Here is a 19212-nt window from a genome sequence, read left to right as displayed (position 1 = left end):
ATGGAGCGGGACTCAGATGTGATCTTTTTTCACAAGCATCTCCTGTTACTTTTACCAGAAGTGTAGTTGGTGCTGGGGTTTAATATATACCCAGGGGATCTGAATCTGTGGAATGACCATATTATAGCCAGGCACTGAACCTCAACAGACTTCAGCTCCTACACTCTGATTTATTGGACTTATACCACTCAGCTAAAATGGCATTGAAGAAGGTCAACCATCACACTATGGAGCCAAGAGTGCCTACAACTGAAAGCAGGAGGATCGCATCTAGCATCCATGTATAATCTAAGCCCCCTCTTGATGTAGATTTGGGGAGGACAAAATCATTCCAAGGTCCACAGGATGGAGGAATAGAGTATGGATTAGAGTGGACTTACTGATGTTCTATTCATGAACTACTGTGATTAATAATTGAAGAAAATGTGGCATTGGTGTGGAGAAAGTGGCCATGGTGACTGTTGGGGGTGGGGAATGGGAAGAAGAGATGAGATGTGGAGGCATTTTCGGGACTTGGAGTTGTCCTGGGTGAGGCTGCAGGGACAGTTACTAGACATTGTATGTCCTCCCATGGCCCACGGGGTGGAATGTGGGAGAGTGTGGGCTATGATGTGGACCATTGACCATGAGGTGCAATGGTGCTCAGAAATGTATTCACAAAATGCAATGAATGTCTCATGATGATAGAGGAGATTGTTGCTATGGGGGGAGGAGTGGGGGGAGGGTGGTAGGGGGTATATGGGGACCTCATTTTTTATATGTAATATTTAAAAAATAAATAAAGACAAAAATAGGACCTCTGCTGGACCTCAGGGTGCAGTGGATTCACGGATGGGAAGTCTGTGACACTGTAGACTCAAGGTGTATGAGTCTCTGGGGCATGGACCTCCAGAGTTTAGGGGACACAGACCTGGGAACCTTGCATCCAGATAACAGGGGTATTGGGAGCACCACAGCACAACACAGCCTTCAGGGATTCTCACAGCTGGGTGCCAGCCCTAGGGGGAGTGGTCCCACCTGCAACCTCTGACCTCCATGTCAGAAACCCAAAATTCCACCTCTCACAAGAATCTCTTCTGTCACTGTCTCACCAAATCAACATCCAGACACCTCCTGCCCTGCAAGCCCCTGAAACAGCCCACTGGGAGTGCTACTGCACTACAAAGATTTCAGGCACTGCTGAGGATGGGCCACCGTTCCTAGGGGGAGGGGTTTTGCCTACAACTTCTGATTTCCATGTCAGAAACCAAAAGTTCCACCTGTTACAAGAATCTCCTCTGTCACTGTCTCACCAAATCAACTTCCAGACACCTCCCGCCCTGCAGGCCCCTGAAACAGCCTGCTCAGGGCTTGGGAACTCCCCAGAACAGCAAAACCTTCAGGAATCACCACCGCTGGGCCACCAGCCCCAGGGGAAAGGGTCCTGCCCATGACCCCAACCTCCATGAAAGAGACCCAAAATTCTACCTCTTGCAATAATCTCCTCTGTCACCATCCCTCTAAGTCAACATCCAGACACCTCCTGTCCTACAAGCACCCAAAACAGCCCAGTCCAGCAGGGCTCCAACTCTACTCAGCTGCTTCTTTGCAGGAGAGATTATGAGGTGCACTCACTCAGATGCCTTCTTGCCCCCTGATCTAAGTATCTTTATAAAAAGCTGCTACAAACAAAAGAGTAAAACTGGCATTATATTTTCAAAAAAAAGTCTCTGACATCATGGGCTAATTAATACATGCAATTCATGGATTTTCATCTTTTTATCTATAATATGAAGTAATCATATCTTTATTAGCCAAAGAAGGCAAGATCTCCAACATCTTGACCCTGGGAAAGGAGAGTCCTTCCTTATTTCTCTTGAGCATACCTTATGTTCCAATTTGGGCAGGGGATATTCCTAGGTGAAAATTTTGGCATTCATGATGGGGGACTTAGAAAATTGTGGTCAAGACTTGAATCTTAAGACTTCTTTCTCCATTCTCAGCTTTGTTTTCCTTCTGCTTATCTGGTTGCAAGTGAAAATCCAGAGGAAGATAGATGCCTGCTAAGGTTTTTGCAATGCAATCACATGTGAGTAGGTAATTCTTTTTTGTACCTCTGTTGCCAGCATATGGGAAGATTTCTCCTATTCGTGTGACTATTCCAAATGTATTCAGGAGTTATTCAAGGATCTTAAGCTTATATATGACTCTGTTAATTATGGTAAGTTAGGTATGGATCTATGAGTAATCTTCTAAGGTAATTACAAGAGTTGATTAAAGCTACTGTTAAGGCTGTGTATTCTCTGAGAAGATTACAGAAGTTTTCTTTTTCTCACACATCCATGGCCTCATTGAATAAATAATGAAGTCATGAATCATGTTAGTGCTTGAGATTGGCCTTACCATATGATGAATAGTGGTGACAGAGGTAAGTAAGAAGAGATGTTTACAGTTAGAAGGGATGCTGAATTTTCAGCTGTGCATTCAGTCAATCCAACATTACAGATACTGGGGTGTAAGGATAGATAGATTTGTCAGAAGCACAGGAGAAGTTTTGTAAATTAAATGAAATTAGAAATAATGTATTTGTTTCCTCCAATTTTAGTTTTCTTAAAATTTGATGGAATATATTTGTACATTTTAAAATAACTTCAAAAAAAGATTTATTGAATCCCCCTCATTGTTTGCACTCACTGTCTGCTCTCTCTGTCTTTTCATTGCATGCTCATCTTCTATTTAAAAGGAACAAGGAACTAAACCTAGGACCTCCCGTGTGGGAGGGAGACAACCAATGAATTGAGCCACCTCTTCTCCTGCTGGTTGTGTCTCTCACTGTGTTTCCTATTTGTGTCTCTTCATTGCAGCATCTTGTTGCATCAGATTGCCATGCCAGGTCCTCATATATTTGTCTCTTCATTGCATCATCTTGTGTCAGCAAACTCTGCCAGCCCATGACAGCTTGCTATCTTGCTCATTTTCTTTAGGGGGACAACAGGAACCAAACACAGGGCCTCCCATGTTGTAGGCAGGAACCCAACTATTTGAGACAAATACACTTTCCTTGAAATAATTTTTTAAAAACTACAATTCTCCTTACCACTCTTGCTCAAATTTCCCAACTTCAAGTTTCTAAATTAAATTTATTCAAATATTATAAATGGGTGCCGTGTATAGAATTATTTTTTTCTTCATTGTGGCTGTGGTTTCAGAAGCTGTATAATAGAATACAATTTATGTCTCAGTGAAAAATTTTAAAGATTAGTAAAGGCCAGAGGCAATGAACAGGATTGTTTTAATCTTAGACAGACGACATGAAGATAAAAGTGAGACAATAAAACTGGTCTTTGTACACCCCAGAAAAAGTTGAGATTGGGGGGTCTCCTACCACAGGAATGGTCAGTCTAAGTCCATGTATCAGTACAACTCTCTCAAGTGTCCCAGGTTCGTGACACTAAACCATCTGTATTTATATATTACAGTGAATACCTGAGCTTTGTAACACTGAGGAAATCAGGACTTACTGATTTGAAACCTATTTAGTTTTGCAGAACTCTGGTTATGTTTTCAAGCATCCCTGCCATTTTAATGGATAATAGCTCTGTGAATTGAATTTAGATAGAAAGCAATTGATACATTAACTTGCATTTGCCAAAATGCATAACAAATTCTTAAATGATTTTATAAATGAGAGGAAAGTGAGCTCATCTATATAGGGGAGTAACCTAACCATACCCATTTTTTTAAAAATTATACATATAATCAATATTGCTTGCCTTATACTATCTGTAAATTTACTTAAAATTGTTGACAAATATTGATTTAGTCATTAATGCTCAAAGGAAAACTGAATAATTAGCAGAAAGAGGCATAATTACAAATTTATTGGGATATTTCCAGGTGTATATCACACCCTATGTCATGTGATTTTCTTTTACAAATGGGGTATGTGGGTTCAGAGTATGTATGTGCCTGTGAGTACATCTGAAAGGCAAATGGAAGTTTAGCATTGATAATGTTGTTTCTGGAACCCCAACACCTTTTGTGTTTTATATACAGTTTCTGCTTCTTTAGTGCTGTTATTTTGTACATCTCACTCAAGACATTGGTAAGGGTAGACCTGTATGAACACAAATTTCTGTGATTTTTTTAGGAGTTAGTGACCTTGAAGGATGTGGCTGTAGACTTCACCCAGGAAGAGTGGGACCTGTTAGACACAACCCAGAGAAAGCTGTTCAGAGAAGTGATGCTGGAGAATATCAGTAACCTGGTCTCAGTAGGTGAGACTCTCAAAATATATTTACCACCCATATCTATCTTTTTTCTATCTAACATCTATCTAATCTACCTATATATTCATCATAAATCATCTTTCATTTTTTAATTCAGATATCTAAATCAGCTTCTCTGAATTGTATAATCTTTCTTACATTATATTTTTAAATTTTATAATTTTGATACATTTATATCATGCTAACTATTCCTAAATGAATTTGCTTCCTAATTTTTTATTTACATCTAGTTCACCCCAACAGATTTAATCTTCTTGACAAAAATTTAATGTCTTTTTTGAAATTCAACTTCCAGCAATCAGGACTGTGCTGATATAAGTATTCTCTTCCAAGTCCTATGCTGAGGCTTCAGAACACAGTAGTAGAAACATTGCATATATCCTTTTCCATATACAATTTAGATCATTTTTTTGGGAATTTATGTTAATTGGATTATTTTTGAACATAATATTCAATCGCTTTGAAAACATAGACTTCACACCATTTAGAATATAGACAATTCCACAGTCTCTTTTTACTAGTACATTGGTAACAACAAACAGTGGTCCTCATGGAAATGGGCAAAAGGTCAAGAGTTACAATTTCTGTTGAAATATTGTCAGTGATCTAAGTTCAAGTTATTGTTGCATTGCTGACCTTCAGTGTTTACCCTATTCTTTGGTAACTTGTGATGTACATCATGATCATCCCTGTTACTGTCATAACTCAAAATCCAGGTAACTTTTTTCCATACAAACAGGATATCAAGTCTGCAAAAGAGATGTGCTTTCCCAGTTGGAACAGGAAGAAGTGTCGAGAGAAGGAGTAGTTGTTCCTCAATACCAGAATCCAGGTGAGCTGTGAAGACCTCTGCATTCGAAGAGGGGTCTCATGATAAAGTATGTGCTTGCATATTTTAACTTCAGGATTCCTTAAGTGTGTAATGATTTCTTCAGTTTTCTTTGTATGAGTTATGATTTCTAAAATGTACCTCAAGATATGGGGAAATTTTAGTGACATGTGTTTGTTCCATACATCTCTCAAGCTTTATTGGGTTTCATTGGCATTGAGAAAGGAATATTCATTTGTTTTTGTGATTAACTATCACATAATAATCCTTTTCTGGTTCCTATTCTTGGAAGATTTTTTCTTCTCTTTTACCTCACTGATATCCCAGCTTTTTTCTCACATTCCATGTCTCAAAATCCTTTCTGACTGTGATGTCCTACAATTATCTTATGTATGACTTTGATATTCTTCCCAGTTAATTGTGAATGTGGGAAACATACTGAAAGGGATATTTGGAACTTTTAAAATTTTTCTTCCCCTGATACTATTCTAACAATTTATTCTGCTTTTGCAATCACTACAGGGAGGAAATGTGCCTTTAAAACATGGGAAATGATAGAAATGGTATTCAGTAAACCTACCTGTAGGAAAGACACTTCTAAAATCATGTCATTGGTAAGTTCAATTTTTATTTTTATTTTTTTTTATTAATTTATTTTTTTATTGACTTTGTAATAATATTACATTAAAAATATATATGTGAGGTCCCATTCAACCCCACCCCCCCACCCCCCCTTTCCCCCCCCAACAACACTCGTTCCCATCATCATGACACATCCATTGGATTTGGTAAGTACATCTTTGGGCACCTCTGCACCTCATAGACAATGGTCCACGTCGTGGGCCATACTCTCCTCCATTCCATCCAGTGGGCCCTGTGAGGATTTACAATGTCCGGTGATTACCTCTGAAGCACCATCCAGGGCAGCTCCATGTCCCAAAGACGCCTCCACCTCTCATCTCTTCCTGCCTTTCCCCATACCCATCGTCCACCATGTCCACTTTTCCCAATCCAATACCACCTCTTCTATGTGGACATTGGATTGGTTGTGTCCATTGCACCTCTATGTCAAGAGGAGGCTCAGATTCCACATGGATGCTGGATGCAATCCTCCCATTTTCAGTTGTATTCACTCTAGGCTCCATGGTGTGGTGGTTGTCCTTCTTCAACTCCATCTTAGCTGAGTGTGGTAAGTCCAATAGATCAGATTGTATGTGCTGGAGTCTGTTGAGGCTCAGGATCTGGCTATCACATTGTCAGTCCAGAGATTCAAATCCCCTAAATATATCTTAAACCCCAGGTAAGTTCAATTTTTAAAACCCTAGTGTTCTAAATAGATATCAAAGGATGGAATAAATTAGGAATTCAGTAAATCATGAAATTAAAATTAATGTTAGAATTATGTTCTAATCCAGCAAAAATTTGTGATAGTTTGAATTTTTGATAAAAACCTAAACACATACTCTAACTTGAGTTCACATAAAAATCAAATTGCATAAGCAGGATTCATGAATGTAATCTTTAAAACATCATGAAGCTCAAAATTGATCAGATAACTCTGCAATTAGATTTTTATAATAGAGACAATCTATGTGTATGGATTAGAATACTTTTTATATGAAACCAACATGGCAGATATTTTCATTGTAGACTACCACTAGTGGATTAGCCTAGGTTTCATATATAGGGAAATGCAGGAATTCATTTAAATGGACAAAAGTTTTACAGTCTCTCATCTAATTCCCCACAGCACAGATCTCACACCCAGAAGAATTCCTTTAAATGTATTTCTTTGCAAGAAGATTCTTCTTTCACATCCATAGTGAATCAATATGTATTGATTCACTTAACAAAGAAATCCTATTTCAGGAAAGCACCTCCAGCAGTCCTCAGTGACTATTCAAATTTTAAACAACATAAGCATTTTCACCATACAAGTAAATCATATGAATGCTACCAAAATGATAAAAATTGTATCCAATGCTCTGAACTCACACAATACAATGTAACTCTCATTGGAGAGAAAACCCATGAATGTCATCTAGGTGGGAAAGCCTTCACTACATCCTCTTCCCTTAAACTGCATGAGCGATGTCACACTGGAGAAAAACAGCAAGAATGTGATCTTTGTGGGAAAGCCTTCATTCAATCTTCTTCCCTCAAAAAACATGAAAGAACTCACACTGGAGAGAAACCCCATGAATGTCTTCTATGTGGGAAAGCTTTCATTCAACGTAGCAATCTTCAACAACATGAGAGAACTCATACTAGAGAGAAACCCCATGATTGTCATCTTTGCAGGAAAGCCTTCATTCAACTATCTAACCTAAAACAACATGAAAGAACTCACACTGGAGAGAAACCCCATGAATGTCTTCTATGTGGGAAAGCTTTCATTCAACGTAGCAATCTTCAACAACATGAGAGAACTCATACTAGAGAGAAACCCCATGAATGTCATCTTTGTGGAAAAGGCTTCCTTCAACTATCTAACCTGAAACAACATGAAAGAACTCACACTGGAGAGAAACCCCATAAATGTCATCTTTGTGGGAAAGCCTTCATTCAATCATCTTCCCTCAAAGATCATGAAAGAACTCACTCTGGAGAGAAACCCCATAAATGTCATCTTTGTGGAAAAGCCTTCATTCGACTTTCTCACCTAAAACAACATGAAATAACTCACACTGGAGAGAAACCACATGAATGTCATCTTTGTGGGAAAGCCTTCATTCAATCACATTCCCTCAAACAACATGAAAGAACTCACACTGGAGAGAAACCTCATAAATGTCATCTTTGTGGGAAAGCCTTCATTCAATCATCTTCCCTCAAACAACATGAAAGAACTCACATTGGAGAGAAACCCCATAAATGCCATCTTTGTGGGAAAGCCTTCACTCAACTATCTAACCTAAAACGACATGAAAGAACATCACACTGGAGAGAAACCCCGTAAATGTCTTCTATGTGGAAAAGCTTTTAGTCAATGTAGCTCTCTTCAACAACATGAGAAAACACATTGGAGAGAAACCCCATGAATGTCATCTTTGTGGGAAAGCCTTCATTCAACTATCCACCCTAAAATAACATGAAAGAACTCACACTGGAGAGAAACCCCATGAGTGTCATCTATGTGGGAAAGCTTTCAGTCAACATTACGCTCTTCAACAACATGAGAGAACTCACACTGGAGAGTAACCTCACGGATGTCGTCTTTGTGGGAAAACATACAGTCAGTATACTAGTCTTCAAAAAACATTTGAGAATTCACACTGGAGAGAAACCCTATGAATGCTATCTATGTGGGAAAACTTTCACTTTTAGCTCTGCCCTCAGGAAACATTAATGATTCTAACCTTGGACAACAGGAGATTACTTAAACGGGAGAGAATCCCTATGAATGCCAAAAATTTGAGAAAGCCATCAGTCAATATTCTTTAAATGTAAAAACTCACAGTATAATAGTTTTGGGTATGAAAGAGACTTCAGCCACATATTTAACCTTTAAACATACCAAAGAACTCACATAGTGAATAAACGGTGTTTTTAATCTGTTCAGTAGTTCCTGTAGTCATTTGTACTACTTCAATAGCTTGCATGTATACTTTAAGCCCCTGAATCCTGACCATTTTTTACTTATTATCATTTATATATATGTGTATTGAGTGTAATAAAGGTTTATTTATCACTTCCTTTTTTACATTTGCATTTACGCACTTGTAGGAAGCAAGATACAGAGTTACATAACAAACAATACAATACAATAATACTGGCATTTACACTTACCCAAATGGTTACCTGTACTGCAGATCATTTTTCTTTAGGCTGTTTTTTAAGTACTATCTAGTGTATTTTCATTTCAGCCTGAAAAACTCCCATTAGCATTGCTTGTGAGGCAGGTCAAGTAGTGATGAATTCCCTCAGCTTTTGTTTTACAGAGAATGTCTTAATTTCTCCCTCATTTTTCTCTCACCTCTCCCCTCCACCCTGCTCTTTTTCCTGTCTGTGTTCCTTTGTTGTGTGATCTTCTCTATTTCTCTTTTTTGGTTTTTGCTTCTCATTTTCTCCTCTAGGATGCACTGGGATTTGATCCTGGTAACCTCTGATGTGGAGAGAGTTTCCCTGTCACTTGTGCCACCTCAGTTCCTGGTTTCTGTTGTCTCACCTTGACTCTCCCCTTCATTTCTCTTTTTTGTTGCATCATTATCTTGCTGCATGGCTCACTGTGTGGGCACTTGCTCACCACATGGGCACTGGCTTACCACATGGGTTGCCACATAGGCACTGGCTTACTGTGCAGGAACTGGCTCAATGCATTGGTTGCCACACAGACACTGACACCATGTGGGTCACTGCACAGTCACTGCCTTGCCACATGGGCCTGGCTCACCACATGGGCCTGGCTCACCATATGGGCATGCCTTTATCAGGAGGCCCCAAGGATCAAACCTGGGTCATCCCATTTGTTAGATGGAAGCCCAATCACTTGAGCCACATCTGCTTCCCTCTCCCTCATTTTTGAAAGAGCAACTCGCTGTATAAATTTTTGTCAGGCATTTGTTTTCCTTCAGAACTTTTAGTATTTCAACCCTCTGCCCTCTTGTCTCCACTGAGTTCTGGTGAGAAATCAATCACTTCTCAATCTAATTGGGACTCCTTGTATGTAAAAATGTTGCTTTTCTCTTGCAGCTTTCAGAACTCTGATTGTCCTTTGCGTTTGGTAGTGTAATCAATATATGATGGAGTATATTTTTTCATGGTTATCAATTTGGTGGTCACCAAGCTTCTTGGATTTACATATTCACACCTTCTTAAAAGTTTGTGAATGTTTCTGTTATTTTTTTAATATCCTTCTGGCCCTTTTTATCTTCTCCATCTGGCAGAACCAGATATATTGGTATGCAATAGGCGTTTTAGGCTATTTTCACTTTCAATATTTCTTTTCTCTTTGTCCTCCTCAGCCTAACTCACATCAAATGTTTTTATTCAAGACCACTGCCAACTCCAATCTACTCTTGAAAGCCTCCTGAAAATTTCTCATTACCATTTATTGTGGTATTCAACTCTGGTACTATTGTTTTGTTACTTTTACTTAAATTGTTTACATTTTTCTCTTTACTTTTATATTGCTCATTTTTTGTTTTTCTGATATACTTTAGTTCTTTACCTGGACTTTCATTCACCCGCTTTAGAGTTTTTAAGATCTCTCTTTCAAATACTTTGTTCATTATGTCCACATTCTCATCTTCTTCATTAGAACTTTCTGTATTTTTATCTGCTTCCTTTGTATGGACCATCATTTCGTGTTTCTCTGTTTGTATTTTGGGTTTTTCTTGCACATTCTATGTGCTAATATTTTAAATGTTAATTCTCGTATTTATGCCCAGGATGGATTTTTTCACTTTGTAAACAGCTGGTGAGAAGACAAACATTTCCTTGGAATTCAGCCCTCTTATCAGGAAGGCTTGTCAAGGCAAATGTACTGTGCAGGGTTTTCCTTGTCTTTCTGGGCCTCCATCTTGTCCTGTGGCTTTGTTTGTTAGTTGTTTTGGAGTTTCACTCTTTACAGGAGTTTGGTTTTCTGCTCTTTTCCTAGTATATAGACTGCCCTTTCCTGAGTATTTGAAGCTGTAGGCCTTTGTCTCAGACTGTCCACTTCTAGTTTTTCACACTCATTTCATTGTCTCATGTTGCTTTTGTGTAGAGTATAAATTCTGGTAGGAAGGTCACCCCAGACATTCCCAAGTTGTTCTTTCCTAGTTATAACAGAGCCAGGGACTAATGAAGGGTTGTAGGCTTGCTCCAATGTGTCCTGTGGAGATGGAGAGTAAGGACAGCAAAACTTGAATGTCTTCCTAAAGCTGAGCTTTTCTAGCCTGGCAACAAATGCAGCACTTCAGCTTACTCTCCCCCACAACCCTGGGGAACTACTGCTTTAAATCACCACTGCCTCTGCCTCTGTCCAGGTAAGGTTGGTAGATGCCACCATGTTTGTGCAGAGCAGTTTGAAACAATAACATCCTCCAGGGCCATTACCCAGTGATCTTAACTCATTAATAAAACCTGTGATCAATGATCAAGTGTGCCTCTCTTGTTCTTGGAGAATAGGATTTTTAAATACCTTTCTGCCAGTGGCAGCTAGCCAGGGTCTGTACCCCATGGGGGTGGCCTTTTGTGAGATTGTACAGTGGGCACCGTAGCAGCCACTCAGAGACTGTAATTACAGTTTTTTATGATAGTTTATTGGCCTTTTCCTCCTGCTTTTTCATGGATGTTGTACAGTGTTATACTGGACTTGAACATTTGAAATAGGTGTTTCAGATGTTCCTTGCTTGTCTTATAGTTGTTGTGGAAGGACTGAGTACTGGAACTCCCTACTCTATTATCTTTCTAATGTCTCATAATTTTGATTTCACCTGCAGGTCTCCATTTTCAATTCTCATAATCTCCTAAACAATGAATGACCTCACGCTCACAACAATATTATTCTCGGAGGCCTGATTGTAATCCTGGTTCCAGAATGAAAAGAGATATAAGAAACCATGAGCCAGGCACTGGTAGCCCCAACCTCATTGATCTTAGGATTAAACCAGTTTGACAGCTCCCTGGTATTCATGGGGGATTCTTAAAGTCCCATTTATTGATACCCTTCCTCAAGAGGATGTAGACATCATGCCATACGTACCTGAAATGCGGGGCTTTACCTCTACCCAGGATTGTAGACAAGGTTGAAACATTAGCTGCTACTATCTTTGTGCAGAGCAGGTTGAAATAATAACTTCCCCCAGAGCCATTACTCAGTGATCTGAATTCAGTAATCAAAAACTGTGGTCAGTGATCAGCTGTAGACAGTTTACTACACAAATGCTTCAGTCCTGTATTGCTCAAGACACCACCATACAAAAGATACAAAGGAAAGTTGAAAATAATGGCCAAAAAAACCAATTCCATTCCATAATTTGCAAGGTACTCTGCAGCCCCCTAAATCAGTGGAACAAGTTGCTCTGTAGTGCATCTTGGGAACATAGGCTCAGGCACAGAAAATCGTGTAGTAAATGAACAGTTTATTCGTTAGCACAAATGGCCAGAAGAGGAGGCAAAAGATACAATCATGGCCAGTCTCCCAGGCAGGCCTGCTACTCAGGCTGGAGTTGGTAGATGCCTGCTCTGCATGCTCCACTAGGAGAGAGTGACTCTGTGCTGTTTTGGTGTTGAGTATTTATACACTCAGAGGGAAGATGACAATAAATCTTAACACATTTGATCTTATTTCACAATTTGGAATATTGTGCATTTAATATACACTGAAAAACTGGCATTTATGGTAAATCACTGTCACCTTGATGGTGCTTTATTCACCGCAGGCCTAATTAAATGCCAGAAAATATAGCCATTTTTTCATGCAATGATTTGAAGGAATTAAAAAGAGAATTATTATCTATAGACTTTCATTAATCTCAATGCTTCAATATTGATTGATCCGTTTTAACAAATGGACCACACTAATCAGCAATGTCAGTAGTGGTAACCATGTGTGGGTGCCAGGATGTTGTATGGGAATTCCCTAAATTGTTATTGTAATTTTTCTGTAAATATAAATCTAAACATCTCTAAATATAAAGTTAAAACATAATCACACTAAGGAAAAAAAGAAAGACTACTATGATCACTAATAAAATATAGGTGGTTACAGAGATATCCTTTCATGTGAGGAGATGAAGTGAGCTTCAGGCTTAGTTATGAAGAATTTGGAGGCAGCCATTCAAAGTGCTAAGGCAAGAGCTTTCATGGCAGCAGTCACAGGAAGGGCAAATGCTTTAAATGGGGAAAGAAGTTCCCCAGTTCAAGGAACAAAAGAGAGAGTGGGGAAAATTGGTTGGGAATGCAATTGGAGAGCTGAGAAGAAAGCAGATCACATGGGACTTTGGAATCTGTATGGAGAGTGGTGGGAGCAGGGTAGAAGCAACAGGAGGAACATGGCATATTTCTGGGCAAGTTAACCCTTTTTTAAAAAAGATTATAGTTATTTATTTCTCTCCCCTCCCCCCCGCCCCAGTTTTCTGTTCTGTCTATTTGCTGCATCTTCTTTGTCCACTTGTGTTGTTGTCAGCAGCATGGAAATCTGTGTTTCTTTTTGTTGCATCATCTTGTGTCAACTTTCCGTGTGTGTGGCACCATGCCTGGGCAGATTGAACTTTTCTTTCATGCTGGGTGGCTCTCCTTACAGGGCGCACTCCTTGTGCATGGGGCTCTCCTACTCAGGGGACACCCCTGTATGGCAGGGCACTCCTTGCATGCATCAGCACTGCACATAGGCCAGCTCCACATGGGTCAAGGAGGACTAGGGCTTGAGCAGCAGACCTCCCGTGTGGTAGATGGATGCCCTAATCATTGGGCCAAGTCCGCTTCCCAAGTTAACCCTTATTTGTTCTAACCTACTAAGGTAAGGAATAGTCAAATGGGTAAGAAGATGTTTCTGCCTAACTTAGTGAATCTATCCAAAATATGCCAATCGATGAACAATATACTTGAATAAGCAAATATTAATAGGCCTATTTCAGTTGACCTTGACTGTGTTGCTTCTCATCTTGCCCCAACAACCTTGTTCAATCCCTTCAGATGTCTCCCCCCTTTCTCTCTGGCTTTCCCTTGGCACATAAGCATGCTCTCCCCTCTCTTTATGGCTCATCCAAAACTGAAATATCTGCTTTGCTGAAGGCCTTCACCACTGTAAGTACTCTTCCCTCAATCTCCTCTCAGAGCTAAGGTTCTTAGATGAGTCTGTCATTACTTGACACTACTTCCTCATTTCCAATTCAACTAGCTGTGATCTTGTCACACTTCAACCAACTACTCCACTGAAACTGCTCTTCTAAGGACCATTTACATTCAAGTTCTCAATTGTAATGACACATTCCTCTTTATCTTCTTGATCATTTCTTCCTAATTTCTCTCATCATTATTTATAGGTTTGAAAATCGAATAGTGTAATTGTTAGAGTTTGCCCTTCCCCCTAAAAAGATTTGCACTGATTAACAGGTCATAAGGCTGTGACTCCATTAGAATTGATTGAGCAAGAAGCCAATGTGCAGAGTACAGCATATTTCCACCCAAGGATGAGCCATATCACAGCGGGAATGGAGCAGATAAGAACCCTCATCCCTTCCAGGCCACCAGACCCCCGCATTCCAAGTAAACCTTACCTCCTGGCCCACTACTCCCAAGTCATGCATGAGAATAATTCACTTTTACAACCCCTACTAACCCCCTCCTCATGGACTAGTGTTTCCCTGCTTATTGCTGTACTGTATAAAGTCATATCCATCACTTCATGAGTTGTCTGAAGTCTGATCTTCAGATCCCCTCTACTAGAAGAGTTTCCCAATAAACTTACTGCCTGCCTGCAACCCTCAGTCTCTGTCTCTCAGTGAGCACTGTTTTTCTCTAACATTTGTTGATGAAAACCCAGCTCTGGGTTTCCACCCTGCCACTTTTGAATGCTCATCCATCACCAGACATCGAATCTCAGCTGGGTGAGTTAAGGATTTCTCCACTGGAGGATCCTGCTGTCTCTCTCTCTCCTTTATCCATTGTCCAGAAAAACCTGCTGAGAAAAAACCTAGGGCTAGGTCAGGATCTTCAATGTTCCCTGAGGGCCACAGCAAATGAAAGGCCTGCGTCCTCATGGGAAGAGACCCGTGGCTCTGGAGACATCCAGTCCCAAGTGCAGTCTCCTGTTTTCTTGGAGATATCTGACTGATTTGGGGATGCCTGTCTCACAAGCTCCTCTGTCTTAGAGATCCTTAGTCTCACCCAGGCCACCTAAAATGGGGAAATCAATTTTGCACCCCCCCAAAGCCATGCCTCTGGGTTTTCTCCTTCAAAACCTTAAAATGTTGTACCCAAAAGGAGACATCAGACCCAAAAATCTCATTTTCTGTTTGACCTCTGTGTGGCTGCAATACCAATTGGACAATGTAAGTCAATGACGAGAAAATGCACTTTAGTTCCCAAGTTCTCTGAGACTTAAAGAACTTTATCCAGCATAGTGGCAGGCCTGTGAGATTCCTTACACTCAGGCCTTCTCTCATCTTTGTATCCACCACTCCCTCTATCAGCCCTGTTCTTTTACACCAAAAACCTCCTCAAAAGCTTTCTTCTTTCTCCTTTCTGCCCCTCAAATCCCCCAAAAACCTCAACTTTGATCCAGCTGGTCAGGCTCCCCCTTCAACTCCATATATACCTTGGACATCACCACCATCCCACCCTCCTCATCCTCTGACTCCCCTTCCTCATAGTCACTGCTTTCTGCCCCAACTTTATCCCCTCCTCATACAGGAACCAGGGCTGGAGCTCTTCATAAAAACTAGCTCTTGCCTAAATTGAATAGCTTATTTTTCTTCACAGAAAAAAATGAAAGATGTGAAATTTAATAGAAAGTTTGTAGCTGATTGAAATTTGATAAGTTTGTTCAAGAAAAGTATGATTTTTCCTAGGATGGGATGGCTGGTTTTCGTAAAATCAGAATGGAAGTATGTTATTGTGAACTAATTGCATCATTCATGAGTAAGAATGACAACACTGTACTAAATGCTACTTATTTTGACCAATAGCAAGAGAAATAACTGGATTTTATTTACCACAAGAGTAAGTCAACTTTGTATTTTACAGTCCACACCATGGCTTACAAATGCATGATTTAGCTTCAGAAATTTCAAAACAAACATGAACACTTTTCAAATGGTCCATAAATGTTTTCAGGAATTTTTAACTTGTTACATTTCTATGTAGATGAAGCACTGAAAAATGCAGAGTCTGTATCTTGGCATGACCCAAATGCATTGCTGGCTCAGGAACTCTGCCAGTTCAAACAAGTCCAAAGGAAGGAAAGCACATAATGAATGTTAGTTCTGTGTTCACTTCACACAAACTCAGAGAAGTCAAACGGTCAAAGCTTAAGATCAATTCTGTGATATTAGTGGGAAAAAAAGTGGAGAAAGAAGCCATGCTATAGGCAATAGTCTTAATGATAAAAACACACAGCAATTAAAGACAGAGAATCAAAAGCCAGACTCTGTTAACTCTTACAATGAAATAATATTTCTCTGGGCATGTAAACCACAACATACTTTGAAAATGTGGTTAACAACTCAACTATGATTTACAAATAATCATCAAGTAGAAAAATATTAATTGTCATTCCTCACTAGTCCCCAGAATAGGAGCATCAAAGAAACATTTGCAAAGAAAACAAGTCACCTGTCTTTCTTATCTCAAGCTAGAACAGCATAATGCTACTCTCCAGATTTAAAAAGTGAACCAAACTCATCAAAAATTCTCATCTCATCCTAGAATATGAAGTCACAGAAGCTAACAAGCTACATCAACAGGATAGGTCTCATATTGTTTTCATAGTGGGTGAAATGGGTGTGTGGATCCATTCATACTCCCATCTAGTTTCTCTTGATAATCATTGTCGAATGGCCTGCACAGATTGTAAGTGTCACACACAGACATACAGACTGTGAAAGACACCTACAGATCACTACAGCACACACGTACAAATCTAAGTAGTTAAATAAAGGGCCAGGGCTCTTTCTGTATGTATTAGTTTGGGTAAAATGCACTCCTATTTCAGTGATTTGAATCTCTCAGATGATGAATCCTAACAGGAGAAAATGGTACATATCTTTCCGGACTAAGTTTAGGATGTACCAAAAAAACAAGATAATAAAACACTTGACCCAGTCTGAATGAATGAATGAATGAATGAACGAATGAATGAATATTGGTGTTATCTTTCCCTTCTCTCACTCCTCTGCTTTTAAACTAGCAGTCCCATTCCTGGGCCCAGATAACACTGATTCCCACATGGAGACACCAAATGAAAGCCTTACCACATCCACTAACTGCACCTTTATCAGGCTAAGCTCCCATCATGCCTGCTCTGTGCAACTCCCTCCCATCATCCTATCAGCAGATCCTGCCCTCACCTTGGTCAGGTAATGGTGCCCAGGATTTCAGTCAAGCAAAGAGTGGTCTAATTTTTACTGTGAGAACATTTTGGGGACATAAATCATTAGTGAGTTGCTCACCCCCATGCCTGACTAACATCTACAGTCAGCTAAGAATGTCCTCAGCAATGAAAGCTATCTCATCCAATCAGTGGAAGGCCTTTCAATGAGAAGTGGTTCCAGCAATCAGTGAGAGAATTCCCATTTCTACTTCAGACAGACATCTTCTCCTAGGGAAATAGTCCATCAAGAACATTCATCAAAGTTCTAGGCTTGCAACCTGCTCTACAGAATTTAAAACTGTACATCACTGCAGTCACGTGAGATAATTTTATAATATCTCATATTTACAGATATCTCCTGTCAGTTGTTTCCCTCGAGAATCTGACAGAGTTGAAATTAGATTGTTATTTTAAAAACTTGATTGCTATAGATTTAGGATGTTAAATTTAACCCCCTATAAACATAAAACAAACATTTGAAAAATATACACAGAAAGAAAGAAGGAACTAAAAACTTTACTGCAAAAAAATCAAATCAATATAAAAGTAGGCAGTAAAGGAAGAATTGAGAGATACGAAAGATTTAAGACTTACTCAATTATATGGTATACCTATATTATATTTCAAAGAAGGTTTAAGAAATCATTCCCTTCCATGAATTGTCATTGCTATGTCCACCTCTCAAACACCAATACAATGCTGAATATGAGGAACACAGAGCACATAGATGGTTGGCATAAAGAATAAAGTATAGAAGACTTGCTTTCCATTCTTATGAAACTCCTACACACTATATATTTAAAGGAAAGAAAGGGAAATAATGAGATCTCTAGTTTTTGGAAGGTGTAAATTATTCCAAAGAAACTGGGAATAACAGTAAAATGAAATAAAAAATATGAATTGTCTTTCCCTCAGCAATTTTAAATGGTAATAATATTCCTTATGCTTTAAGCAACAGAATACTTTTATGTAAAACCATGACATCACTTTAGTTGTGACATCATTTCAACTCCAAACATGAAGGATTACAGAAAACAAATTGGATATTTTCAATGTCAACATTATCAACACTTTCAAAGCCATATATTATTATTGGTTTCAAACTAGAAATGTGGAAACCTCTGGAGTGTTCTAGGCTTTAATTTCTGATAAGATAAACATAGCTAGATACAACCCACATAAACACCAAGCCCTTTGGGATCTTGAACATTTTTGTTAAAAGTGTAGTGAGTTATTGAGACCAAAAAGTAAGAGGAAACCACTGAGTATGATCCATAGACCTTACAAGGAGCCATTGTTATGGAACTCCAAGTCCCTATATAAGTCCTATGATCTCAGATATGTGGTCCGCTATCCCAGACTGCTCTTTTTGGTGACCTGTTTCACAAAGACTGTTCTTGGCTTGTTTATTTCTCATTCTTGTGGATTATTAGTTTATTTTGTCTGTTTATTATATATATTTTCTTTTTGTCCTTATTTTTTCCAAGATTTTCTTTTCTTTATTCTTTTTTTTTAGTTTTTTTATTTTATTATTTTTTAAAATATTACATTCAAAAAATATGAGGTCCCATTCAACCCCACCGCCCCCACCCCCCACTCCCCCCACAGCAACACTGTCTCTCATCATCATGACACATCCATTGCACCTGGTAAGTACATCTCTGAGCATCACTGCACCCATAGTCAATGGTCCACATCATAGCCCACACTCTCCCACGTTCCACCCAGTGGGCCCTGGGTGGATCTACAATGTCCCGTAATTGACCGTGAAGCACCACCCAGGACAACTCCATGTCCCGAAAACGCCTCCCCATCTCATCTCTTCCTCCCATTCCCCACACCCAGCAGCCACCATGGCCACCCTTCCCACACCCATGCCACATTTTTTCTGTGGACATTGGATTGGTTGTGTCCATTGCACATCTCTGTCAAGTGGGGGCTTAGATTCCACATGGATACTGGATGCACTCCTCCTGCTTTCAGTTGTAGACACTCTAGGCTCCATGGTGTGGTGGTTGACCTTCTTCAACTCCATGTTAGCTGTGTGGGTAAGTCCAATAAATCAGAGTGTAGGAGCTGAAGTCTGTGGAGGCTCT

The 19212-nt window shown here is 39.5% G+C and overlaps 1 protein-coding gene across 1 annotated transcript; it reads left to right on the top strand.

The window, feature by feature from the left end:
• Positions 1-1954: 1954 nt before the first annotated feature.
• Positions 1955-8128, top strand: LOC139437962 (zinc finger protein 596-like). The gene is made up of 5 exons (XM_071212849.1): positions 1955-2068; positions 4130-4256; positions 5008-5100; positions 5620-5711; positions 6848-8128. Exons 1-5 carry the CDS (start codon positions 2036-2038, stop codon positions 8054-8056), a joined length of 1554 nt encoding a protein of 517 aa, XP_071068950.1. The 5' UTR covers positions 1955-2035; the 3' UTR covers positions 8057-8128.
• Positions 8129-19212: the final 11084 nt, after the last annotated feature.

Source organism: Dasypus novemcinctus, chromosome 31, assembly GCF_030445035.2.
Source record: "Dasypus novemcinctus isolate mDasNov1 chromosome 31, mDasNov1.1.hap2, whole genome shotgun sequence".
Lineage (NCBI taxonomy): Eukaryota > Metazoa > Chordata > Mammalia > Cingulata > Dasypodidae > Dasypus > Dasypus novemcinctus.
Note: the sequence above shows the minus strand (reverse complement) of the source record. Positions and strands in the feature narration are given on the sequence as shown.